This window comes from Petromyzon marinus, chromosome 2 (assembly GCF_048934315.1).
Source record: "Petromyzon marinus isolate PM22_M1 ecotype Great Lakes invasive population chromosome 2, UKy_Petmar_22M1.pri1.0, whole genome shotgun sequence".
Taxonomy (NCBI): domain Eukaryota; kingdom Metazoa; phylum Chordata; class Hyperoartia; order Petromyzontiformes; family Petromyzontidae; genus Petromyzon; species Petromyzon marinus.
The window spans coordinates 23,088,097-23,114,659 of NC_133668.1; the positions used below are offsets into that span (position 1 = coordinate 23,088,097).

The 26,563-nt window shown below is 42.9% G+C and overlaps 1 protein-coding gene across 4 annotated transcripts; it reads right to left on the reverse strand.

Annotated features, from left to right (window-relative positions):
• Positions 1-534: 534 nt before the first annotated feature.
• Positions 535-13,802, reverse strand: LOC116944871 (tripartite motif-containing protein 3-like). Of its 4 annotated transcripts, none has more exons than XM_032958734.2 (5): positions 13,349-13,802; positions 7,098-8,350; positions 6,460-6,663; positions 2,867-3,151; positions 535-2,226 (listed from the first exon to the last, which is right to left on the reverse strand). In XM_032958734.2, the coding sequence occupies exons 2-5, from the start codon at positions 8,283-8,285 to the stop codon at positions 1,789-1,791; spliced, it is 2,115 nt and encodes a 704-aa protein (XP_032814625.2). In that variant the 5' UTR covers positions 8,286-8,350; positions 13,349-13,802; the 3' UTR covers positions 535-1,788. The 4 variants fall into 4 exon arrangements, with proteins under 4 accessions (XP_032814625.2, XP_032814641.2, XP_032814633.2 ...); XM_032958750.2 differs by having other exon boundaries at positions 6,460-6,645; positions 13,331-13,802; XM_032958742.2 differs by having other exon boundaries at positions 6,460-6,660; positions 13,331-13,802.
• Positions 13,803-26,563: the final 12,761 nt, after the last annotated feature.

The following is a 26,563-nucleotide window of genomic DNA, read 5'->3' on the forward strand; positions in this document are numbered from 1 at the left end:
GAAGATTATGCTGTTTTTTCATGGATTTTTCTGTTGCGCGTAGTCACTTTAAGTTGTTTCTTGTTCATGTTTTTGTTTGTCGCTGTTGCACCCGAGTCAAGAGCCGCATGGCTCACAGGGCTATACCTAATACATGAAACTGAAAACACTGAAGAAAAAAAACTACGGCTTTGAGATACCGGAACAGCATTTCTAAGACGTGTGCTGACCCGGTCAAAACAGGAAGTTTGGTCGCTTTGCCAGTACTGAGCCTTCACTCTTAATCTTTTAAAGTGCTTGATTAGGTTACAAATGGCTGAACCCGATAATGACCCAATCCCTCGTTGCTAATCGTAAAACACTGATGGAAGGCAATCATGAACAGATACTTTTCCAATAATTTCCACGGGATGTGAGCCAGTTCTTGGAGTTCAATGCAGGTCTTTGAAATATGAATAGAACTAGAAGAAAACCGTGAAACTTCAACAGCATTCGTGAAATTAATGTGGATTGCGTTGGCAAGAGTAGTGGAAATACAAAACACGTTAAACGCACTGCAATTTTCTTGCAGGTTTAATGATGGCTGTGACTGTACAACAAATTCAAAATAAACCAAATCTCAAAAGGCTCAACTGCATCAATAAAATACAGCATGTTGATTAATGACAGCAGGAGTTTACAACATTATTTATGGAAAAAAACATATTGTTGCTCTATTATCTCGACTGGTATATAAAAATGCACTGCAGATTCAAAACAAATCTTTGTTTTATACTCACAGCCAAGTCCACACCGATTTTAAGTAAAACAAACTACATTTTCAATTAACTAAATTTTTGTATAAGTGCTGTTTACGTAGTAGAAAAACGTTGTTTATAAACTATAGGACACATACAAAATATATGCATACTGTAAGCAAATATATTAAGGCTGCAGTGTGTATGTTTTTAAGTAAACACAATTATAATTTCACTGACGGTTCAATTACAGTTAATACACTCCAGGAAATACAATGCACAACAGCAAGCATTACATGACTCCAAAAGTGACTTTTAGGAGAAGACAATTCCACGATTTAAAATCTTACGAAAGTATACACATACTCATAAAGGTTTTTGGGTTAGATTGCATTATTATAAATGTGTCGCAACCTTTCACCACCCGACACGGCCAATCAGTAAAAAATGTGTCATGTTAACAAAACGCCAATTAGTTACTTCTTCAGCCCACTGGTGTGTTTGAAGAGTGAATCCACAACATTTAGAATTTGAGTACGACGTTTCACTGGTAATTACATCCAGAATCTTCGGGCGATTTGCCAGAATAGTGAAGCCATCCACCTGCTTCCGGTCTTAAATAGTGCAGGATGACGTCATCATTGATGAACCCCATCATCTTTCGAGATCTGGCCAAGACTAATTCGAGAATCCATCCAGTACACTCACCGAGGTTAAGAACATTTTGACTTAAATAAGCCGAGTCATTCCTCCCACCCATTGGAAACAAATTACAGTATGATTATTACTTTTTGGTTCTTTCGGTAAAGTCATACGTGACTTTACCGAAAGAACCAAAGAGTAATTCCTGCAGCCACGAAAACTTCGAATCTAGTATTATTATTGTCTCCAACGTCATATTTTGAAATCAGCAATTAACTCTTAATATCGGTGATTATGTATTGGTCTGTTGACCAGGCCATGTGAACCCATGCCTTTTTATCAGGCTGTCATTCTAATTGATGCTCCGTAACTAAATCCAGGACTGGCTTCAAGGCTATTGAAATATTAGAAACGTAGAGTGGCTGCTTTATTAAAAGATCTGAATCCTGTGATTTTCGCGGTCGCAGACAACAATGTCCCCTGCGTGGAGCGCCAGGCCCTCCAGCCCCTTCATCTGCCCATCCTCGCTGCCCCAGCTCCCGAACGCATGAAGGAAAGTCCCGTCGGGCCGAAACACCTTCACGCGATTATTGCCGCTGTCCGCAACCACGATGTTCCCAGAGCGATCCACTGCCACGCCGCGTGGATACCGCATCTGCCCAGGCCCAGAGCCCGAGCCCGAGCTATCGCCCAACTTGCTGATGTAGCGGCCGTATCGGTCAAATATCTGCACGCGGTGGTTCCCACAGTCACTCACGGCCACGCGGCCCTGGGGCGTGACGGCGAGGTAGTGCGGGTGGTCAAGGCGGCCTTCGCCACTGCCTGGGCCACCGAAGCCTCGCACGAACACACCGTCCGGCGAGAACACCTGCAGACCGTATGTTGGGAGAAAGTCTTTGGAGAACAGTGGTAGGACGTCTAGGCAGGTGGTAGTTGTAGTCAACAACTCTAATGACAGTGAGAAGGTTACGATTTCCAATCCCATTAAAAAGGGTAAAGCTTGATGATCAGCACCCAACCATGGTCAATAATAGAGGAAATCAAAAGTGCTTTATGAATATGGAATATCAATCATTGCCTTCGAGTCATAAACAGACATGCGCGCCACAGAACGGCAATTTTAATAGAGTAATTTCGCAATTTTTGGAGTAATGTTACGAGATAAAGAATCTGCCTTTCAAATGTTCAGTTAGCAGACTATATTATATCAGATACAAACTATAAAAGGTACCGTTTTCTAAATGCAGTCACTTCAATGGACCTCTCTTACCTAAAACTAAATGGTGTTTTTTCACACCCTCTCTTTAAAATAAATTGGTGTGCCGCATGACAAGTATCAATTGTGTACGAACATTTGTTTTTATAGCTGGGATAGCATTAGCCTTTTAATCCGCCAATGTACCACAACAAACGTTTTTATTTCCCAAGCATTCTCATCACAATCTCTTCAATTCTAATCTTCTCTGGTTCCAAAAGAAAATTTCTCGAATTCAAGATCTGACACTTACCTGCACACGATGATTGTCCTTGTCACAGACATACACGAGGCCCGAAGAGTCACACGCCACACCCCACGGGTAGCTGAGCTGCCCACGTCCCGCACCCTCCCTGCCGAATGCCCGCAGGAATCGGCCTGTGCGGTCGAAGATCTGCACACGGTGGTTGTAGCGGTCAGCCACGAGGATGAGGCCCAGTTGAGCGTTGACTGTTACGCCCGAGAGGCAGTCAAACTGGCCATCACCTGAGCCGTGCGAGCCGATGGCCCGGATGAACCTTCCACTCCAGTCGAACACCTGCCAGGAGGCAGACAAGGAGCAGTCCGTAAAATGCAATCGGCGGCTGGATAACCATATGGTGAGACTCCTCGGCTGAACAAAGTGAGGACCCATCAGCATTCATGATAAAAACAACAATAATCGTTAATTAGTGGACATTTTTTCAAAGGGGTTCTGCATGACGATGTTTGGATATTCTTTATTTGTTTGAAGCAATCAGAGTATTGACAGAACACCGATATAAAGGGAACAACCATTTTTAGCTAAATCTGCTTTCCACATCCTATATGTCTGGTATTAGAGTAATATGATTTGAGCAAGTATGTTTGGTATTAATTGGCATATTTGACCATCATTCTTTAAGTGCTGTGAAATGCAAAAAGACCGCTGGCTTCTTTGCAATGATTTATACCAGCACACATTTCCTGAGTGGGGCCCTCTCGAGAGATATTTGAGTAGTGCTGAAGTGTTACCTTAACCTCTTGTTTTGTTGGAGGATTTGTTAACACTGAACACTTGCGTCTGCTGTGTGTGACCATGGAAACATAACAATATGACCTTGGAGCTGTAGTGTGCGCCCATGCACGTGAACTTGAGCCATAACCTTCACGCCTGTATTATTCATGAGCTGGTAATTAAAACTCGGACACCTTCGGTCTGCCATCCTCAATAGTTAATGTGGCTCTACACAAACATCAGACAACCTTTAGATTTTCTATGATTCTTGAGTGAAATGTAAGCACCTGTTATTCACACTGGCTTAGCAACAGAATTTATTTTTAATGACTAACTTGTCGCTGGTATCTTGTTCATAGCAATAAATAATTGCACAAGATAAGTGGCTTTATATTTATGTCTTTTATTACGTGCAATATCGCTAACATTAATGTTTGTTGAACCTTATATTTTCTGACACTTAAGTTTTAAGCAAATCTAATCTCAGATTGTCTGATGACGCCGTCACTATTACGTCCAATTTAAATGGGCTGCAGAAAATGTTAAAATAACTTAATAAGGAAGGCTTCAAAGCTTGTCTTAGAAAAATTACGAGCAAAAAGAAAGGCCATGCACAACAAGTTTGCTATACATTTGGAGATATCTGTCCGATAAACAAAACTGGAAAATACAGCATCGTGTATACCTGAGACACCAATAAAAGGCAGACCGAAATCAACACGATGCAATAAAGAGGCGGACGAGAGCAAGTTTTGTTTTGAAAAGCTGATATTGGTAATGAAAAGTAGCATACCTATGTGAATAAAGTGGCACGTTTTTTAATCAGTTCATACAAACTGCTATCAAATATGTTTCAAAAACTTGATAATGCTTGAAAAATATAAAACAAAAATATAAAAATGTGCAAAGAAGTATGGAGAGATGCACACTTTGATTTGTAATCCATGTATTTAATTAATTATAGAGGAGAGCCACACTGAGTCGTGAGACTCTTTTTCAAGAGGGTCCTGCTATTTTGGGTTTTTACTTTAAGATGTTTTCAGTCAATTAATGATGAATGTTTGCACAAATATGTGTATAAAGTGGGAGGAAACTGGAGCACCCGGAGAAAACCTATGTATGCGAGAAGGGATGATGCTCGATTGTCAAGAATAATAATGGAGCTGCAGCACAAGGAATGAACTACAGCCAAAAGGACATGTACCAAGGAAATGGATTGATTAAATCAGGTTGTGTGCAGGTGCCAGGTGGATTATTACTTCACAGGATTGTGAGATGCAAGTTGGCTTGGGGAGGCTGATGAGCAATAATGAAGTCAAGATGCTTGTTGGCTCACTCAGTGTTCTGATGCCTTTTATAGGTTACTGAAAATGCCAAAAAACTTGTTCTATGACGGAGAAATATTTCTTTGGCCTTTTAGAGTCATTAATCCATATTATTTACATTGTTAACTGCATAATCTTGATGATTGACTATTAATCTCTTTGGCTTGATCCAAATACAAAAAAGTTAGATTACCATAACCAATGAGAAGCAAAGTGTTATTGTGTCTTAAATGTTTTACTTCGTGTAATTTGTACACGACTGTACCTTTACAGCTACATTAAATGGCCTATTTCATTTCATTTCAAGAGCCCATTCAATTCACCTCTCTCGCGTCACAGCCTGGCTGACAATTGAAGAGATAATTCCAAAATAAATGTTTTCACTTGAGATCCGTGAACTCTCATGTGCAAAAGACAAATATCCCCCGTATAGCCTTAACAAACTGTTGGGACAAGTGCTGTTAGCGAACACCTATGAAGGCCAGCACAGCACACGAGGGAGTGGGTGGCCAGCACCACGCCTGGTCACCTTTATCCCCAAGTAGCGTTGTTTTCACACCACACCAGGAACTCATTTGATGCTGAGTCGACCTAGGGGAGGCCCTTGACCGGCACACAAACACCAATGGTGTTGCGTAGTGCAGTGCGCTAACCAGTGCACCACTGCACTGCCCACTCTTAAGGACAGAGCAGGTGGCACCTACAATGCGATTATCGTCCACTTAGAGGCCCTTCAAAGTGCTACCGTAGCTTTTTCAAAGTTTCACATATTTTGAAGTAATTTCACTAGTGGAACGACAAACATTACACTTTGGTCACTTGCATCTTCAAGGATCTTGTAGAATTATTTTTAGAAAAAAAAATTTCAATACCATCAGCACAGTATGAGAAACATGCACTTTTCCCACTTGGTATGTAAGAGGAGTTTTTCTATATTTATTGTTTATTCTGTTAGTTCTAATTAGGTGGGGGTTAAAAAATGTATATTAAAAAAATTGTAAATCGTTTTGCAGTATCCATTATATCACCTCCAAGATCATACACTAAGGTCCATGTCTTCTTTTACCTTTATTGGTTTCAGAATTCTACATATTATGGAGTCAACTCTTTTGCAAACTCACCAAACAAATATACAAATACTTCATGCTCATAGTTTGTTTTCATATAAATAATTAACAATGACCATATCATCTCCACTACGCATTTTCATCAGATGTGTATAAACTTAATATATTCATCAGATGTCTATCATTGTTCAAGATTATCCCTAGAAGTGATGACAACTATAGACAGACCTTCAAGTATTTTTTTTACATAAAACCACATGGAGTTAACCAACTTTAAAGGTTACAACAAAATCCATGATGTCCCTTAAACTAAAAATGTCAAGTCATCCAATGGATCAGTATTGCAACTGTATAGATTATGTGCTTTGATAATCGCTGACTCTTACCATTAATTCGCTCATTCGTGCATGCGTGCGTTCTTTGCACTAGACCGTGCCTTTGGCAACTCGGACGATGCAGGGGAACTGCGCACATTCACCTGCAGACGGTGGTTGCTACTGTCGGCGACAATGAGATGCCCCTCAGGCGTAACGGCCAGGCCTCGGGGCCAAGTGAAGCGGCCCTCCTCGGTTCCCTTGCAGCCGAACCGGAGGCGCGGCCGCCCCTTCTGCTGGTAGTGCTGGAGGAGCCGGCGTCCGCTCGGCCACAGAGAGCTGCCGTCCTCCTGGACACACGACACCTGCTGCCCATTTGCCCTGCATGTTAGTGCTGGCTGCTTGCTCTAGTCGCCGTTCACTATCTGGCAGACATTTGCAACATTCAATACACATTGCTCAAATAAGCATTGGGTGGTGTTCATTTTGGTAACTCAAAGTCAGTGGTGCACAATGTGAACTTATACAAAGGGGGCTAGTTTATCCATAGCTGACCAGGATATCCAAAGTAGGATAGGCTGAGCCAAGTGTTGGAATTTCCAGATCTTGAAGTAGGGGCCCATCTCTCAAAATAACAACCACTTTTACATTCTTACAAAGTGATATTCATTTTCTTGACTATAAAAGAATGATGGGCGGAGGTGAATCCTGACAAGGATTTGAATAAGCAAATTTGTTCGAACACAGCACAACCCAGGCAGATAAAGGCTGAGTAAACTTAGTTACACGCTATGTTCCATACCCGTGTGCTGTCATGTCTTTCCACGTCGACTCCGTTGTGGTTGTGAACGCCACGGCTGTCAGTCCTCTGGTTTAGTGGCCCCCTCCGTGTCGCCCTCACCGGAGGCAGGGAATTCAGTCTCCTCACCACCGGATTCAGTGAATTCTGGGAGCCACTGGACACTACCAGCGTGGGCAAAAACGCATCAAGGTCGGACATCAAGGAGCCTGTGCTGTCACTGTGATGCCCTTCGGCTTGACCCCCTACGGTCACGTGCCCAAAGCTGTCAATGTTGGACAGCAGCTGCGTGACGTTCTGCAAGGAACACGTGATGGCCTGGGTCGGGACAGAGCAGCCCTGATGCTGTACAAGGGTCGACAATTCCCGCAGCTGCTTGTGCAGCTTGAAGAGCTCTTCCTCGGCCAGCGGAGCGCCGCTGGTCCCGTCCAGCTTGCCCTCGGCCACGTCGCAGTAGGACAGCATCGCGGCCAACTTGGATTCCAAGTTGCGCTTCTTCTGCTGCAGCGAATGCACCTCGGAGCTGACGAGCGCCTCCACGCTGTTGAGGAGGGCTTTCTCGCGGTCTCGCAGTCTCCCCAAGCACGTTTGCACGGCCGCCGAGACGTCCGACCTGGCCGTCTCGCCCTCCCGCCGCACGTCCGAGGAGCGTTCTTCCAGGGTTCCGACGGCGTCGCTCAGCACCTGGCCACTTCCCCGTAGCCGCAGGACGTCCTTGTGCATCTCCTGCCTGATCTGGTGCGAGTGGGACAGTCGGCACAACCCGCAGAGGTACCAGTCGCAGTGGTAGCACAGCGACAGGCCAACGCTGCCCTTCACCTCCCCGCAGCACTTGCACGCTCGGGACGCGGGGTCGTCGGCTGCCCTCACATCGACCTCACGGTCGCCCCTTTCCACCGACGACGACCTTGCCATCACAGGCTGCTGCTGATCCTGTTGCGGCCGCTGCATCAGTGGGACATCCAGGAATCCCGTGATGGTGCGGTTGGAGGGGAAGCCGTGGACGCCAGCTCGGGGCAGCGCGTGGGTGGCGCGGCACTCGGGGCAGCGCACACTGCGTCCCGTCGCGTCCACCAGCCCCTGCAGGCATGGCTCGGCGCAGAATGTGTGCTGGCACGGCAGCAGCAGGGGCCGGCGGTAGCGCTCCAGGCACACGGCACACGTCAGCAGCTGCTCGATGAGCTGGCTCATCGTGCCCACGTGCCAAGCACGTGTGGCTCGAGCCCGTGTGGTTCACACGTGGCAGCGATGCACACCTGAGTCATCCAGCGGTTTAGAGGGAGCGGTTGGGGGACCACACAGAGATCATTATTGTAATCATAATCATCAATTGCTGTGAGACTCGAAAACTCACCGGGCTGTGGGGTAGTCAGATGGCAGTCAGGATAAATTGGTTTCTAACCCATTTGTGTTGACTTTAAGGTGCTGTCCCATCATATATATGGGTTTTATCTTGGTACTGCCAAGTAGCAAATACAAAACACTGAGTTCAATTAACTGGCTCAATGTCCCGATATAGCAACCTCATAACAAATATGTATATAAACTCTGTTTACCTACATATTCCCGTGACTACATTTCTGGTCACCACCGTTATTATAATCTGGCCTAATGGCACTATGCCAGAAAGTACAACAAACAATCGGAAGTTAACGAATTCATATCATGCTTGGGGACTGATTCAGAGCAACACCTATCTGATGTCAATACTGTGAAAGTACCGATTTATGAAAAGTCAAGAGTTTTTGTTCTATAGGCAACTGGACCCCACTATGATACATACACGTCACTTTTTACATCATAATAAGCTTCACAACTTTATTTAAAACCATGTGAGACCAAATATCTGTTATCCAATGAAGCCTTGAGATAAATTTTTAGCATAATGTATTCTTCCTTGCAAATGCTAAACGAGTTTAACACTGAGAATCTAGCAAAACAATCAATCAGTCCTCTAAAAAAAGCAGACTTTACTGTTTAAAACAGGTCCTTGAAGAATATTTGGGAAATGTCTACCATGTCCCTTATGTGTCATTCTGCAATTTTACGCAGCTGTATATAGGGATATCCATGATTTTTTTTGTAAATAGATCACAGAAATAATACTATTTGGAAACGCAGTACTGCAGTTGAAAAATGCGTAGAGGAAATATATTGCCTTTTACACCATCATACATCAGGTGCTTGCACATCCTGTATATCATTTAAATGAGAAACGATTCCTATAAGGAAGTTAAAGTGGCTAGCTGCATTAGTTTGCATGGCTGCGACCAGCATATAAATGGGGCATTGCTGTCACCAGTATTAAGCCAGCCAATTGAGCAATGCAAACCAAACACGAATCATGCAATAGTGTGTCACATTACTCTATATAACAAGAGCGTTTGTCGGCACATTGACAGCTGGAGTACAGTAATACAACCTGTCTTTAACCCCACGCTGCATTCATTAAGCATGCAGTGCCATTTCAAATGCAAAGTTAATCTGAGGAGTATTACATATTATGGCAGTATTTTTTCTACAATACTCAACGTTTCAAATGCTCATGTGGTGTCCAATAGCTATGCTATGGACAATCGGATGGCAAGCTATAAGCCTCCATAATATAGGTTTTTTTGGGATAGATCGCGATCTAACCCATAAAAAACTATATTATGGATGATATTGGTCGCGGAAGCCTACCTGTAAAGCTATAAGGATGTTTCCAAGTTTGGTAACTGCAAAGGTGTTACTCTTGAAACTGATTTTCTGAGGTTCATGCAATACCAATGAATATTTAAGAATACTCATACCTTCTCTTGTACACTATCAGTAAATGTACTCTATATTTCAATTATCGTACTTAATTCGGTAAAACCACGGAGCAACATTGCCCCCTACTGGCAGACTTTATCTGCCGGTGAAACGTGAAGCCCTCGTAATAGATATGGGCGGTACGAATGGCTCAAATACTCAATAGACGATCCGAGCTAGTGCTCTCAGAAGATTTAATACATCAATTTTAACGTCAAATTGTCGAATAAAACAAACTGTATCACGCCATTTGGAATATAACTGCTACACGTATGCTTGCTTGCTTTTTGTACCTCCGATTAACACGGTTGACTACGTACAGTGCCAAATAAGTTCAACATACATACATGGACATTTATTTAGCAGTTATTAAAAGGGTTAAGGCATACAAAATGCACTACTCGTGAGAATCCTCGTTTGATCTTGGCTGGAGCCTGAGATTCGAATGTAGGGCCCATCAGTGTAGGCCAATTGCATTAACACAAGCATATCGCTTCACCCCCCTTAGCCACATCCAGCCTCGCTCCATTATTTATTGGTGAGCAAGTTCTGTTGCTGGGCAAGCTCAATGGGTGACGAGCACGTGAAACATGCACATGAACGACTGTAGGCTTCCCCAAATGGCACGATATTTTCACTTCAAATTTTCGACAATGACTCAAAAATGTTTTAACACAGTGTCTACCGGTCTGATGCAGGAATACTCACAATGTGTGTCAGGAAGACTCACAATGTGTGTCAGGAAGACTCACAATGTGTGTCAGGAAGACTCACAATGTGTGTCAGGAAGACTCACAATGTGTGTCAGGGAGACTCACAATGTGTGTCAGGAAGACTCACCAATGTGTGTCAGGGAGACTCACAATGTGTGTCAGGAAGACTCACCAATGTGTGTCAGGGAGACTCACAACGTGTGTCAGGAAGACTCACAATGTGTGTCAAGAAGACTCACAATGTGTGTCAGGAAGACTCACAATGTGTGTCAGGAAGACTCACAATGTGTGTCAGGAAGACTCACAATGTGTGTCAGGGAGACTCACAATGTGTGTCAGGAAGACTCACAATGTGTGTCAGGGAGACTCACAATGTGTGTCAGGGAGACTCACAATGTGTGTCAGGAAGACTCACCAATGTGTGTCAGGGAGACTCACAATGTGTGTCAGGAAGACTCACCAATGTGTGTCAGGGAGACTCACAATGTGTGTCAGGAAGACTCACCAATGTGTGTCAGGGAGACTCACAATGTGTGTCAGGAAGACTCACAATGTGTGTCAGGGAGACTCACAATGTGTGTCAGGAAGACTCACAATGTGTGTCAGGAAGACTCACAATGTGTGTCAGGGAGACTCAAAATGTGTGTCAGGAAGACTCACAATGTGTGTCAGGAAGACTCACAATGTGTGTCAGGGAGACTCACATTGTGTGTCAGGAAGACTCACAATGTGTGTCAGGGAGACTCGCAATGTGTGTCAGAGAGACTCACAATGTGTGTCAGGAATACTCACATTGTGTGTCAGGAAGACTCACATTGTGTCAGGAAGACTCACGAATGTGTGTCAGGGAGACTCACAATGTGTGTCAGGAAGACTCACAATGTGCGTCAGGAAGACTCACAATGTGTGTCAGGGAGACTCACAATGTGTGTCAGGGAGACTCACAATGTGTGTCAGGAAGACTCACAATGTGTGTCAGGGAGACTCACAATGTGTGTCAGGGAGACTCACAATGTGTGTCAGGAAGACTCACAAATGTGTGTCAGGAAGACTCACAATGTGTGTCAGGAAGACTCACAATGTGTGTCAGGAAGACTCACAATGTGTGTCAGGAAGACTCACAATGTGTGTCAGGAAGACTCACAATGTGTGTCAGGAAGACTCACATTGTGTCAGGAAGACTCACGAATGTGTGTCAGGAAGACTCACCAATGTGTGTCAGGAAGACTCACAATGTGTGTCAGGAAGACTCACAATGTGTGTCAGGAAGACTCACAATGTGTGTCAGGAAGACTCACAATGTGTGTCAGGAAGACTCACAATGTGTGTCAGGGAGACTCACAATGTGTGTCAGGAAGACTCACAATGTGTGTCAGGGAGACTCACAATGTGTGTCAGGAAGACTCACAATGTGTGTCAGGGAGACTCACAATGTGTGTCAGGAAGACTCACATTGTGTGTCAGGGAGACTCACAATGTGTGTCAGGAAGACTCACAATGTGCGTCAGGAAGACTCACAATGTGTGTCAGGAAGACTCACATTGTGTGTCAGGAAGACTCACAATGTGTGTCAGGAAGACTCACAATGTGTGTCAGGGAGACTCACAATGTGTGTCAGGAAGACTCACAATGTGTGTCAGGAAGACTCACAAATGTGTGTCAGGAAGACTCACAATGTGTGTCAGGAAGACTCACAATGTGTGTCAGGAAGACTCACAATGTGTGTCAGGAAGACTCACAATGTGTGTCAGGAAACCTGTGCCTGCACCTTTGTGCGCATTCCCTTAAAATACAGTATATTATTTTAAATCTTGACTTAAAGCTTTCGTGACTGCAGGAATTCATATTCTTTGGGTCTTTCGGTAAAGCCACGTTGATAGAACAAATAATAATAAAATGACATATATTAGATTGTAAGCTGTATTTCATATACGTGACAGGCAAGTCAGTACGCACTGCTGTTAGATTTTTAAGAGTACTTTTGAAATATTTTTTTGGCCTGGGCAACGCCGGGTTTTTAAGCTAGTATGCATATATTTATAATTTTCTCTATAGCCAGATGAAAGCCCATTCAGTTTCAGATAATTCGAGGAAATAAATGATGCTAGGCACTGCAATGGTAAAAGTATAATAGTCTCTGTATCAGTAGATACATAATATAATACACAATAATATAACAAAAATATTACAATACTAAACGGTTTATAACACCATACAAAGATCACCTGTATAGCGTTAACACACCATGTTGGGGCAAGTGCTGCTAGCGAGCACCTATGAAGGCTGGCACAGTACACGAGGGGGTGGGTGACCAGCACCACGCCCGACCGCCTTTGTCTCCCGAGTGGTGATGTTTACACACCACACCAGGTACTCATTTGAGGCTGAGTCGACCTAGGGGAGGCTCAGGACCGGTTCAAATAATCGTCACTGGTGGTGGCCGTGAGCGGGAATCTAACTCGAGTCGCCGGGTTCATAGCGCAGTGCGCTAACCGCTACACTACCGCTCCCTTATATTATAACACCATATGTAGGTAGCCACGGTAAATCAATTGTACATTGCATAACATTAAGTTACTAAATACACCAAAAATTGTCTAATGCATTTCAAGAATGTAATACAACCTCTGTGTGGCATTTAATCAAATGACTATGTGAGTAAGGCTATGTAACGACAGGTGAATTGCACATGTGGTCTTTAATTATGTTACAAACGTAATGTTTCCAAACCTGTAATTGTTGCAATACCTGGCAGCTCCTTGCCGTGGCTTAAATCCCACGCCAAATGGCTCTGCTCCAACACCTCCAGGAGAACAAACTCTACGTTAACGCGAAAATAATTGTCCAACTATGTTAATTATACATATTGCATGCCTCGACCGTGCAGATTTACAGCACTGCAAATGACACAGAGGGCCGTGTGTGGTCGTCGGCGTGTTACCGCAGAGCCTCAGTGGCAACGAGCAGCAGCAGAAACATGAGAAGAGCGAGACAAAGAGCTGGAAGAGAGGGTGAGGAAAAGAGGCACATGGGAAACGGGGAGGGAGAGGGCGTGGATCGAGAGAGGCGATGAAGGGGTGAGAACAGGGATCGGCAGAGCAAGCAGAATCAGAAATAGTTGTTTATACTGGAGAAATCCGACGAGCTATAAAGCTCTTTTTCACATATTGTCCAGTACATCTGGACGTGCATGGCATCGGTACCAACATTATGCACCAAAGTGCATGCATTGGTGGCTTTCGAGGCTCAATACACTCTCAAAATAACTCGTTTTGCTTTCCCGGCACCTCCGATGTGCACGGGTCGGCTACATGTGGTGCGAAAGAAGTTCAACATGCATACATTTGCATGATTTTCATGGTAAAATCTTTTATACGCAAATGTATTTGTATTTATGAGCGAGGAGCACATGCTGAATGTTTTTTTGTCTATTGCCCAGTGCCATCCATATTGTCCCCAATGCATAATATCGAGCCCCACTCGGTGTTTGGAGAAGATTATAATATTCATTTGGCTTATTCCCAATTGTGATTCCCGTTCTGCCGTATGTGGCCGGCAAGGGTTTGTTCCTTGCGCTTTGTTCATGCGGGATAGATATAATCACACAATCCATGCCCACGGTCATGCAACATTGTTATATTCTCTGCTGTTCTGGAGAAAGAAGGGTTTGCGTTAAATTTCAGGATAAAAGTTATACTTATTAAGTCTATTAGGGAGCCCTATTCCTTTATGATTCTTTAGACTAAAGATGATTCTGATCTTCCACGTCGAGTGCTCTCACCACAGTGCCACCACCCAGTGAAATGAGATTTATACAAATTCCATTTGTATGTTAAAATGAAGATGCACACAATGTTGTCAAGGGTTTCCTCACTACATCACATGTGTTCAAATAAGAAGCAGACTGAAAGAAACGGGACAAATGAAGTAAATACAGACCAACACACACCTAATCAATTACAGGAGTACATATTAATGGTGGAAAGTATTTAGGTTGTATAGCTTGTTTTGAACAATTCACGTTTTCTAAAAGGACTGGCAAAAGGTGAGTATGCAGACACCTTCATACTGTGCCACCACATTGCTCACCAACTATGTTGCAGCACGTCGTCTTTAGTTTACGCAAGTTTCGAATGGACTTGCTGGAAAACAAAAGAAACAGTACTTGTTTTATCATTTCAACAACAAACCCACGTGACTATTTAGAGAAGTCGGAGCCAACTTTTGCACAGACACACTCCGTTTGTAAGTGCATTCATTTGTTAAGGTTACACATGTGTGCATATTTAAAATTCTGACAACACGAGTGTGATGGATCAATAAATTATTAGGCCTTGAAACTAGACGGTGCCACTGCTAGCGCTCGTTCCTGATCCAAAGTGTTTTCATCTGAGCAAACAGTACTTTGTTAATGAGAAATGTAAATGCTGCCAATGACATTTCTGGCATAAGCACCACCTCAAACATTTGTTATTTGAACAGTGTAGCATATTTGCAAGTCTCTTCAAATACAGTATATAAACTCCAATTGTGCAATGACCATATTGCCACATTTTATTGACCCCAGACGTATGACATGTTGAGTTGACATTCAACCAGGATTTTACCTTTTAAATGGAAGCCAGTCGGTCTGCCACATTGTCACCCGTGCAGACATTTTTGTTAAACTATACAGCACAATGAATAAACACCGTAAATACTCCACGTTGAATAAAAGGGTTATAAACAATAATACGTTTCCTTACACGATCAATTGGTGGTATTCATCCTCCGTGGCAGCCCTGAGCAATTTCTGACAGCCCACATTACTATGGTAGGGACCACTTTTTGCCTCGAATAACAAACAAGTTCACATAATTTCCTTTTTTTATGAACTTCGTTAAAATAAAGTGCAGACCTTTGCGAATTCACTGCTGGACGAAGGCCTCCTGATGCCACATCTGTTATTGGGTTTGTTTGACCAATACTTCCACATGCTGAGCATATCAGGTTGGTGAAGGAAGGAGCTTCCCAGGACCGTTTCATATATCACCCACCGCTGACGGTAGCCGTGGCCAGGAATTAAACTCAAGTTACCGGATTTATACTGCGGTGTGCCACCACTCCATACTTTGAAATAAAATTCGGTTCAAACGAAAACCTGAGCCAGGTGTCATGGTTCGTGGTCGGTTGCCTACAAAATGTTGCGTGATGTTTTCTCTTCGCTTGTAATGTAAATTAGTTTTTTTTTTTAAAAAGGTGAAAATTCACTTCAGGAACGTTATGCAATGGTGGCCGGGCTTCAACAAGGCATATCATTAAACACTACTTCCATTCTCACCTGGGGAGAACATCACGATGAAATGAAAGCTTTTAACAGCGCATGGATCACCACGTCACTACGTGTCCAAACGAATAACACCACGCAAGAGTAACCTGACGTCCGTGCATCAATTCTGAGTATGTACGTCCATAGCTAACCAGCAGGAGGCACTGTTGTACTCTGTGGCCATAACTGCTTTCTACATACTGTAATAAACATACGGTCGAAAGGTGGTGCGATTTTGCCTTGTTAAGCTATTGTGCTCTAACCACCTTGCACGTGTAATCTAGGTTTGCTGGCAAATACGTTGTCTTTAGTATATACTGTATACAGTTTATAATGGATGACATGGGGTTTTTTTTCGTGGGAAATGACTCACTTGGTATAAAGCTTAAGTGGCAGTTTTTCCAAAAACGTAGTCGTATTACTCGGGGGCCTGACAGTAGCTGACGTGGTCAATACTGAGCCAGTTTACTTGGGGTGAGTTGAATGTTAAATTTTTTCAGAAATACAATTTTCTGATTTTTAGGCCAAATTTCGAATTTTATTCAGTATTATAATATTTGACAATTTGAGTTTGTGAAATTGTTATAATGCTGCCTCTTTTTTTTCTCTCGCTGCATATGTGTCTCTTTCCGTCTCTCGGTTTAATTCCCATTGTACGTCACTTTTGTGCTTCTTTCTTCGACAGCTTTTCGGTTTTAATCAATTTTATTTGTCAGCATCCATGTTTTGTTCATGTAATAGCAGGAGATAGGCGCTGATTGAAACCATTCCTCTTGGGCACATTGGTATGTTACTTTTCATTTTTAAATACAATTTTACAAAAAACGCTTACACTTTCTCCCACTTTCTCCCGCTCACCTCTTTATTGAATAACCTAGGTCCAAGTCCACCTTCAATAATTGTCCTCGGCCCGGTTCGTATAGTTCTCACCACTGATGTTAGTTGTGACCAGAAATCAAACTTCGGTGATCGGGTTTACAGCACAGTCTGTGAACTACTGCCCCACCGCTCCACCCCTGTGAACAGTTGGAAGATACTTTTTGAGCAATTGCAATTTCCTATTCCATGTAAAAAAAAAAATTGTAGTACTTTATTTATTTATGTACATGTTCGAGAATTTAGTGTTTAATTCAAGATTAAAGTTTATGGTGCTAAACCACGTAACCTAGATACACTCTCATGGTAGAGATGTTTCAAATTAACCACTCTATTACATTGTGGTTAATATTATTGAAACTCAGGATCTTAGGCGGATGCCCAAAAAGCATTTAATATTTCCTCCAAATAATTTCCATGGCAATTTAATGCTTGTGGCTGTTTTTTCAGATATTCTTGAATTTGAATAGAAGTGCAGTTTTCTTGAGAATTTGAGCATTATGACATTAGCGCTTGAGTACATTCACATTTTCTTCTGCCTTTATTTTATTTTTCAACACAACAAAGGGTGGAATTGCCAAAACATGAATAAGTTGTGGTTTCATTTTAATGGCTGCTACCGGAACAATCAAATTGGTCATCACGCACATAGCGGGCAGTATTTTTTTTCCCGTGAGAAAGGAAAGAGACAATGTAAAAAAAGTGGACCAAAGCGGTTACGGCGTGCCCTTGGAATGCCCTATCAGCCAGTGAGCTAATGATAGCGTGGGCCTGCACTGATAGGGCCTGGACGACTTCCACACAATCATCCGTAGCCTGGGAGTGGAGCAACAAACTCGGCCCTTGCATTGGCGCATAGCACACCCACACAGCGATAAAGAGCAACAGAATTCTTATGAAAATAAATTGAGTATTGGCATATTCAAACAAGCACGTGTGTGGTGCTCATCTCAGTTATAATTATTGTGTCAGCACAGTAGTTAAAGTTATACATTGCTATGTTGGGAACCAGTATATCCAGGGGTCAAGCACTTCTGACTGTCCAACATGGTGTACTAATTTTATTACCCCTGAGCAACATGCACTGTTTGTGTAAGCTGTGTGCTTTTGTCTGTGCCTCCGTTGTGATGCCTCACCTTTGTCAGATGATTTCTCCTTGAATACGACTGCCCCATGAAGCGAAATTGAATTAATGTGGCAGCCTAAATGGGGGAAAAGACTAAATGTAGAGTTCCTTCTTCTGCTGTAAAGACACGACGCATGCCCTCTCTTTGCTCCCTCAAACCTCCTGAACATCGATGGCTTTTGGGCTAGATAAAATATTTTTGTCATTATTCTAGCAATAAAAGGCACAAAGGAAGGTGTATAATGTGCATAATTAATGAAAACTGAGGGATTTTACGAATTGCCTTGCCAGAAATATACTCATGAATTGGCACTCAACTTCAATGGAGGTTGTGATGTCCCTTCTCGGGCATAGGTACTGTTTGCTCCAACATACTCTAATAGACAATCACAATATTAATTTCAAGAAAAGGCGTGCATACAACGGCCTGGAGTGGAAATTCCTCATCATCTTGACAGGTGCCATTTTCTGTTGTTTTCCCACAATATATATATATTAATTCATTTAAAGTGGTAATCATTCTGTCTACCCAATAGGATTGTTGGCTGAGACAATCTCCGACCATTATTTGAACTCCGACCCTTCTGGTAGTTGGTCAAGTGCTCAATCAACTTCCTGGGACTACTAAATATGATCATATGGTTTGTTTTAAATATCATGTGGGTTACTTTTAATTAGAGCCGTGAGATGAAAATATAATATGGTGGACGCGTGTGTGGGCAATGTGTTTAAAATATAAAATCTCATATATCATGCATGTGTGTCCATTAGAGGACTTAGAATTCCCACTGGAGTTTATGGTATTTCTATTCGTTCATAGGCTGCGTGTGATTTCCCCCTGCCGTGCATTGAAAAGCTGGATCGGATTTTGACGCGTGTACAGCGCACATAACGTTTTCCTCATTACACAGTCCGTTGTGTTTATACAAAGTGCAAAAGTGAAACAAAGAGCATTCTGCTTTCATTTAGCTACTGCTAGTTTATCAAGCTACATTCTGTGTTATTGTTTGAGTGCACCCTGTCCTTTGCCCCAGAAAAGGCACCCTCCATAATTCATTTGAGGAACTTCAGGCAATGCACATGTTTTTCCAATTCTGCCACTTATGGGCAGTGCAGACACGATGGTCGAGGGCATAGCTGCTACGGACACACAAGCCAAGCCAGGAGGCAAGCGGGGGTTGGCAGGAAACTGCTGCCACTTTGTTTTTGCTTCTCAGTGGTCACCACCAGCTGCCCCGAGGCTGTGATCTCAGAGCATGATAGTGTACAGGGCAGAATGGACATCCAGGCACATTCCACTGCCCCTCACAGTCCCATCCAGCCATGAGAAGCTTGTCGCCAGACACAAGTTCTGTCCAGAGTGCTCGGACGCTTCCTGGCCACTCATGTATTTTTACTTGACTCTGATCCAACGCATTTTTATTTTCAGTTCAGTACAATGTTCAGCGAGATAGTGCTGTGATAATCGCCCTCAAATAAATAACAGCAGGGTGCAAAATGAAGTTCTGGTTGGAGGTCCACTCGGGCCAGCATCTCTTTGAGGGTCGATGACATCATTATGTCTTTGTGGGAAGTAAATAGGGGTTGTTTTATGAAAGAAAAGTACCTCAATTTAGGACTGTGGAACGTTTACTGCCTCAGGATCACCAACAGAGATGTGCACTGCCCCATGACTGTTTGAGCAAAAAGACGTTGACCTTTTTTGAAAGTATGTATGTATGTTGCACTTCTTTCCCACCGTACGTAGCCAGCCACACTAATCGGAGGTACAAGGGAAGGTAAACAACCTAAACACCTATATACTTAGTTCTTTCGGTAAAGTCACGTTGAAGGGAACTAAGAATATGAATTACTGCAGTCACGAAAGCTTTAAATTAAAATTTAACCTAAACACCATTTTTTTAAAATGTATATCTATCATGAGGTAATAACATAAACACATGTATTCATTCAATCTTTGTGATCTGAATCGGGGTACCATGGTGGCATTATGTTAACTACCTCGCCTGGTACGCAGGAGGTCGTGGGCCCGATCCCGACGCTGACACCTGCTGCTGTATATTTGGAGTTTGCGTGCTCTCTCCATGATTGCATGGATGTTTCTCCGGGTACTCTGGTTTTTACCTCCGCATTTAGAATCAACATGCATTTAGAGTTTTTGGCTGTTGTACATTTCCACGTGATAAGCCACTTCGATGAGCTATCATTCGTGGCCAGGTCGCCTTTGAAAAAGTGCCATATAGCTTAGTGGTGCCTTACCTGGTAAAATAAAAAAAAATGTTTTTTAGTTTAAGTTTAGATTAATAGGGTCTTTCTGTTTTAGAATATTGTTACATGTAACTGGGATTTGGGTTTTGGTTTCATAGCACAATGGCGCACGATGTAATCAGGTCTTTAGTGTTAATTGCAAAGAACAATTGCCAGCAGAAATTACAACGCGATTTCTAGAATCAAACTGCGCACCTTTTGAAAACAGACTCAGTGGCAGGTGCACTTATTATTGACCAGGGCATCCAGTTTCCCCACATAGACTTATACTACTTTTTAATTCATACTCGTGCACACTGTTTAAAAGCACTATTTTTGCCAATGTTATTTTAATGGGTATCAGTTGTTTAGAGCGTGGTGCAAATATATCAAAGGAAGCACGTAGTTTATCATAGTGACAACTTAATTCTCACATCATTCCTAATTGTAAATAAACTCAGGACAATTGACATATGTGCGTTAAATATCGGCTGACATTATGTATAACTTAAGCACCGGTTGAACACAAATAGTGTTTGTCAACGTGACGTGGCGTTTAGGAGGCGAAGGACATATTTAGAGGGGGAGTGGTAGTGTAGCGCTATACGCTGTGCTCCGAACCTGGCGACCCGAGTTCCATTCCCGCTCACGGCCAACACCAATTATGATTATCTGAACCGGTCCTGGGCATCCTCTAGGTCGACTCAGCCTCAAATGAGTGCCTGGTAAGGCGTGTAAACATCGCCACTGGGGAGACAAAGGCGGCCGGGCGTGGTGCTGGCCATCCACCCCTCGTGTGCTGTGCTGGCCTTTATAGGTGCTCGCTAACAGCACTTGTCCCAAGAGTCTGCTAAGGTTATACGGGGATCTTATTCCTCGTCTTTGTTATTAAGACTCCTGGCTGACACTCGCAGCCACGCAGGGCAGCATGGCCATTTGTCACTGAGTATAGCAGAGGGAGTGTATGTGTGTTGGGGGGAGTGGTAGTGTAAGTGGTTTATCTGAACTGTGCCCTGAACCCGGCGACCCGAGTTCGATTCCCGTTTGGGACCAATAACAGTGGCGATTGTTTGAACCGGTCTTGGGCCTCCGCTAGGTTGACTCACTCTTAAATGATGAGCCAGTGCTGTGTGTAAACACCAGATGTGGTGATGGCCACCTCACCTCCTTGTGTGCTTACCCCAATAGTCTGCAAAGGCTATCTTAGTCTTTGTATTTGGTGATCCTGTTCAGCAATGGAGAATAGAATGGTAAAATACAGGGCCTTCTTGAATCCATAGAAAGGTTCTATTCATATACACACACCACAAAATGTAGCAGTTTTTACCCCTTGTTTTTGCCAAATTTTCAATATATATATCTCACAATGGGCAAAGTTGTAATTTGAAACGTGTGTATAGTTTGTTATGGGGAAGTGATGGCACAACTGGTTGGTGCACTATTAACTGAACTATCTGGGTTCAATTCCCAGGGAAGGATACCAAAATGAATGCCACTTCGTGAGAAATCCACAGTAGTTGTCCTTGGTCATGAGGAGTAAATAGAGATGAACTTATTTTACAAAAGGGACTGGATTTAGTGCAATTAATATTCAGAGCATTTTCTGTAAAATCAGGAGGCCACTTCGTGAATTACATTACATTCACTCCACGATCCGCGGCGTAATTCGGTGATATTTCTGGGTGGACTGGGATTCAAAACATCGATAACAGTGCGCTGCACCCGAAACTCAAGCCGTAGATACTGACAGAGTAAGTTGTTCCTGATGGAAACAACTCGGGACGCCATTTACCAAGCAAGAGCCCCACACCTCAGACCATCTGAGTCCAGCAGCATTGTTCAATTCCGCTTCATCACACTTAATATTTCTTAGCTGGAGGAAGTGGGGAGTTTAATGCATTTACTTACCTTTATTATAAAACCACCTTGAAGTCATTTGGAGAAAGCTACTCAAATAAACTCGATAGCAGTGCTGTCCTTTCTACGGTTAACAATATAATTATAGCAAAGCGGGAAAACAAATCCGTTCCAATGGCACTTGGGAATTCCATGAGCTCAAATTTAATAGGGGTGGAACTCCAACTGGAATGCAGTTTTCACAAATGGAATCATTGATCACACGACCAGTGACAATGCGGCAAGCGGCAGCAACTGAACGCCACACAGGAGTATTTATACATTTATATGTAAAAAAATTACCGTAATAAATTATTAACTTAACTGGTATATGGAGAACCGATTACGCAGTATTCTTCTTCTTTTTCGTCGGGCTGATGTTGACGTGGAGCAACAATTGTAATTTCACATCCAAATAATACTTGTTTCCAGATAATGGTGCCAGGAACAACGGAGTGTATCACAGTGATTCCTCCTTCATATTTGTTAATCAGCCATTGCGTCGTTGTACGTTCCATGGTATATGTTCTGGGTGACCGTAGTCGCAAACCGGATGATATTTAAAAAAAAAAGATTTCCCATTTGTCCATCAAGTATTCGCATCCACTGCCATGGTTTGTGCGGATGGAATTTAGGATTGTGGCCCATAAGCTCTGCAGAATATCGAAGCCAGGACCCTTCTGTCGGGGCCTTTCACGAGGTGTCTGAAAAATCGTGGATTACCAAGCACATGTTTTTGGTACCTCTACATTACAGTCAGCCTTTGCTCCGCGGCGCGAACCATACACGGCGCACTGGATGCCCGGTTGGAGACGGGGAGCGGGCGGTGCAGGGTGCCGTGAAGGTGATGTTGGTGGTGACGAAGGCAGGGGGGGGTGGGAGCCAATGGCGTTGGAATGACAAGCGTCCCATTAACATTCTTACAGCTGCGTTTAGCGCTTGCCTGCAGGCGGCTGTCACCGCAAAGCACCGCTAGCATCACCCGCTCAACAAGAAACCAAACATGTGCTTTGCATCACATGTCAACGCTTGAAGAAAAATTAGAAGGGGGGGGGGGGGGGAGGGAAAAAGCTGGCCGTTAAAATTAAACTCCTACATTTGTAAAACTCTAAACACGGGTATCTTTTAAACGTAAAACCCTCATCATGCGCATTTTTAAACGTAAAGTGTCATTAAGTTAAGGTATGTAGCCCAATTAAAATAATATACTCATTCGGAACGGTGTTTAAACTGGCTGTGTAGGAAATTATTGCTTTTGCGATGTTGCATGGTTTTCTATGTATTTTCATAGGGTATATCACGAAACATTATTTATTGTTGATATTGAAATGTTCTTTATGTGCTTCTTGCTTTTTGTGCATGTGTTCTTGAGAAGATGTCTGTCAATGTACTCTTATAAAGGTTTTCTTTTCAATGTTTATGCAAATTTAGGCTGGAAAGGCAGCAGTCCATGATTGTTATCATTAACAAGTGCATTTTTTTAAAATGCATGTTTGGGTCAAAAGCCACTCTTTAGAAGAGGGAAACGTTGAAAGCAAACATGTGTAAAATATTCCACCTACAAGTCACAATGTAGTGTCTCGAAAAGACTGACATTTTGTAAAAACAGTTGCTATATATGAGAATACACGTCATCCATTTGTCAATACACATCTGGATTTAGGCCTATCTACAGTCTGGCAGTCATAAGGGTTATTTCAACACACTGGTCGGTATAGGGTATATCACAAAACTTTATTTAGTTGGTTTTGATATCACTCGCCACTGGGTAGGCAACGGGTAAGCAGTCATCTCATTTGTGGTTCTGAGCCTTCATCCATGACCTATCCACCGCTGGATGAAGACCTCTCCAAGCCATTGCCATCTCTCATAGTCTTGGGATGCAAACATCAATGTAGCACCTGCATAAGCTGATTTATTCACTCCATCACTGTTGTGGCCATCCTCACAGGAGTCTTTCTCTGGCTGAAATGTCACGGTTAATTTCGACCATCAGCCGTCATCCTTCGTAGTGACGTGTCCTACCCGAGCCTACTTAATGTTATTTACAGCCCATATGATGTCTTTAATTGGCACACGTTCTCCAATCACGTGTTCCTCTCGGTTTCTAATAGTGTAATTCCAAGAACACACCTATCCGTGGCTTCTTTGTGCACTTTACAGCTTTTGTTCGATTTTTGTTTGTCAATATCCATTGGTCCTCATCCATGCGTCACAACGGGGAAATATGCAATGGCAAATCGATACGTTCCCTTTCATCAGCGAGCTAAAATGTATCAAACCATTGCATCTGCATGCACAGTAGCGTGAATGTGTAACTGTATGTATGAGCGATGTCGTGTGTGAGAGGTCCATTCGTCTCCACGCGTGTGATTGCGCGTGCCTATACCTGCGCATGATTGTGTGCATGCGTGCTTATTCATGTTGGTGTGCGTGTACACGTGAGTGAGTGTGCGTTCTTCCTTGCGGGGAGCGGTAGTGTAACGGTTATCGCGCTGTGCTGCGAACCTGGCGACCTGGGTTCGATTCCCGCTCACGGCCAACACCAATGGCGGTTATCTTAACTGGTCCTGGGCCTCCCGTAGGTCGACTCAGCCTCAAATGAGTACCTTGTATGATGTGTAAACATCGCCACTAGGGAGACAAAGGTGGCCGGGCGTGATGTTAGCCACCCACCCCCTTGTGTGCTGTGCCAGCCTTCGCATGTGCTCGCTAACAGCACTTGCCCCAACAGTCTGTTAAGGCTATACGGGGGATCTTTGTTCATCCTGGTATGCAGCTTTTGAGCACCTGGGACGTCTGGCGAAAACCCAGGAGGATTTATTGCCAACCCCTACAGGTAGTCATTTTTTTTTTACAAAACTGACATTTAACGGTATAAAAAAATAGTTGTTTAAAAGTAACCGTTGCTTTAAAAAAAAGGGTACGGATCTAGAGTGCATTATTTGAATTAAAACAAAAGAAGGCTAAACAAGGAAATCCGTTTCGCCTTAGGTGAGTTTGCAAGTGGCAAGTAAGTCGCATGTACTCTGCAAGCGATGATTCAAAAAAATGTCAACCACAGGCACCACTCTTATGACTGTACTTGTTTGCATCTGTCACACGAAAAAGCACATTTTAATGTTTTATCCTGGCGTGCCTCCAAGATATACAGATTAACGAGAAGAACATAATGAACCTCACAACAGAACTAAGTTAAACAACACACTACCATGTTAAGGTACAGATAGAAATACCAATAAAACACAAGAGTGGTGGGTAAAATGCAGTTCGAGATGGATGTTATTTATGTTTGCTATTTACGTATTTATTTATGTTACTATTTATGACTAATTTGCTGTTGTGGCTGATTTAATTACAACAGTGGCTTATTGTTTGATTTCAACAGATGTATACTTTTTACTCATATTTATCTATAAAACAACATTTTCAGGGGCCAAGCTGGTCCAGTATCAGTCTGTCATCTCCACGGACAGCATGATAGCCACATATTAAGGGCTTAGCATGGAACCCAAGTAAAAACACCTTTCTTGGCGAGCCTGGAGCTATTTTACTCTGTGTGTTTTGGGCATTTACCCGGAAAGCAATGATCATGTACATACTTTTTCCCACATCCCACTGTTCTCTTGCCTTTTCCATTTTACACTCATATGCACTTGTTTCTGTTTGAACGCTTCTAAAAATCTGCTGATGGCCTTCATGAATGTAAAAAAAAACACGTACTTGACATCGTGTTAGTGTAGGCAACTGCCAATGATATTGCGTAAATTTGCTGGCTATCCTTGCTCTGCCATTTGTCATGTGCTGTGTAGCACCAGTGGGATAGATTGTCCAGTAACGTGAGAAACAAAGGACACACATTTCCCATAAAATATAGCTGGGTGTCTCTGTTCCAGGGCTCTACTTAGAATCAGGTGCTTATGGTTTAAAATCTAGATGGGAGTTGGTTTAACCCATCATCTCTTCAGGGTCTTTAAAATGAGCATCACTTTGTGGGAAAATTTCGATTTAAAGCTTTCGTGACTGCAATGATTCATCTTCTTTGGTTCTTTCGGTAAAGTCACGTAGAATGATAATAAAATAATAAATTGATAAAATAAAATAACACAATAATATTCTCACGACGTTTCGGCCACAACACAAGCGGCCTTCATCAGGTGAAGGGAGCGAGACTGTCTGGTACCTCCAGCGCTGTCCTACCAGACAGTCTCGCCCCCTTCACCTGATGAAGGCCGCTTGTGTTGTGGCCGAAACGTCGTGAGAATATTATTGTGTTATTTTATTTTATCAATTTATTATTTTATTATCATTCTACGTGACTTTACCGAAAGAACCAAAGAAGACTTTGTGGGAAGTTAACAGTGGTAGGCATACAGAGAGAATGGCACGTCTATGCAAATATAAAATTGCCTCCACTGCTTAGAGGCGACAATGTCCGCTGCCCAAAAAGTGTAGTTGAACCGGGGAGATGGTTTGACTAGGCTTCGATTTTAAAAAAAAACTTTTCTTA

What these genes read in the sequence shown, in the direction of transcription:
- LOC116944871 (XM_032958734.2), bottom strand. Translation starts at nt 8,285, where the DNA reads ATGAGCCAGCTCATCGAGCAGCTGCTGACGTGTGCCGTGTGCCTGGAG. An exon ending in GTAGCAACCACCGTCTGCAG is followed by an intron (nt 3,152 to 6,459) that starts GTGAATGTGCGC and finishes GCCTCCTGGCAG; the next exon opens with GTGTTCGACTGGAGTGGAAG. An exon ending in AGGACAATCATCGTGTGCAG is followed by an intron (nt 2,227 to 2,866) that starts GTAAGTGTCAGA and finishes TACGGTCTGCAG; the next exon opens with GTGTTCTCGCCGGACGGTGT.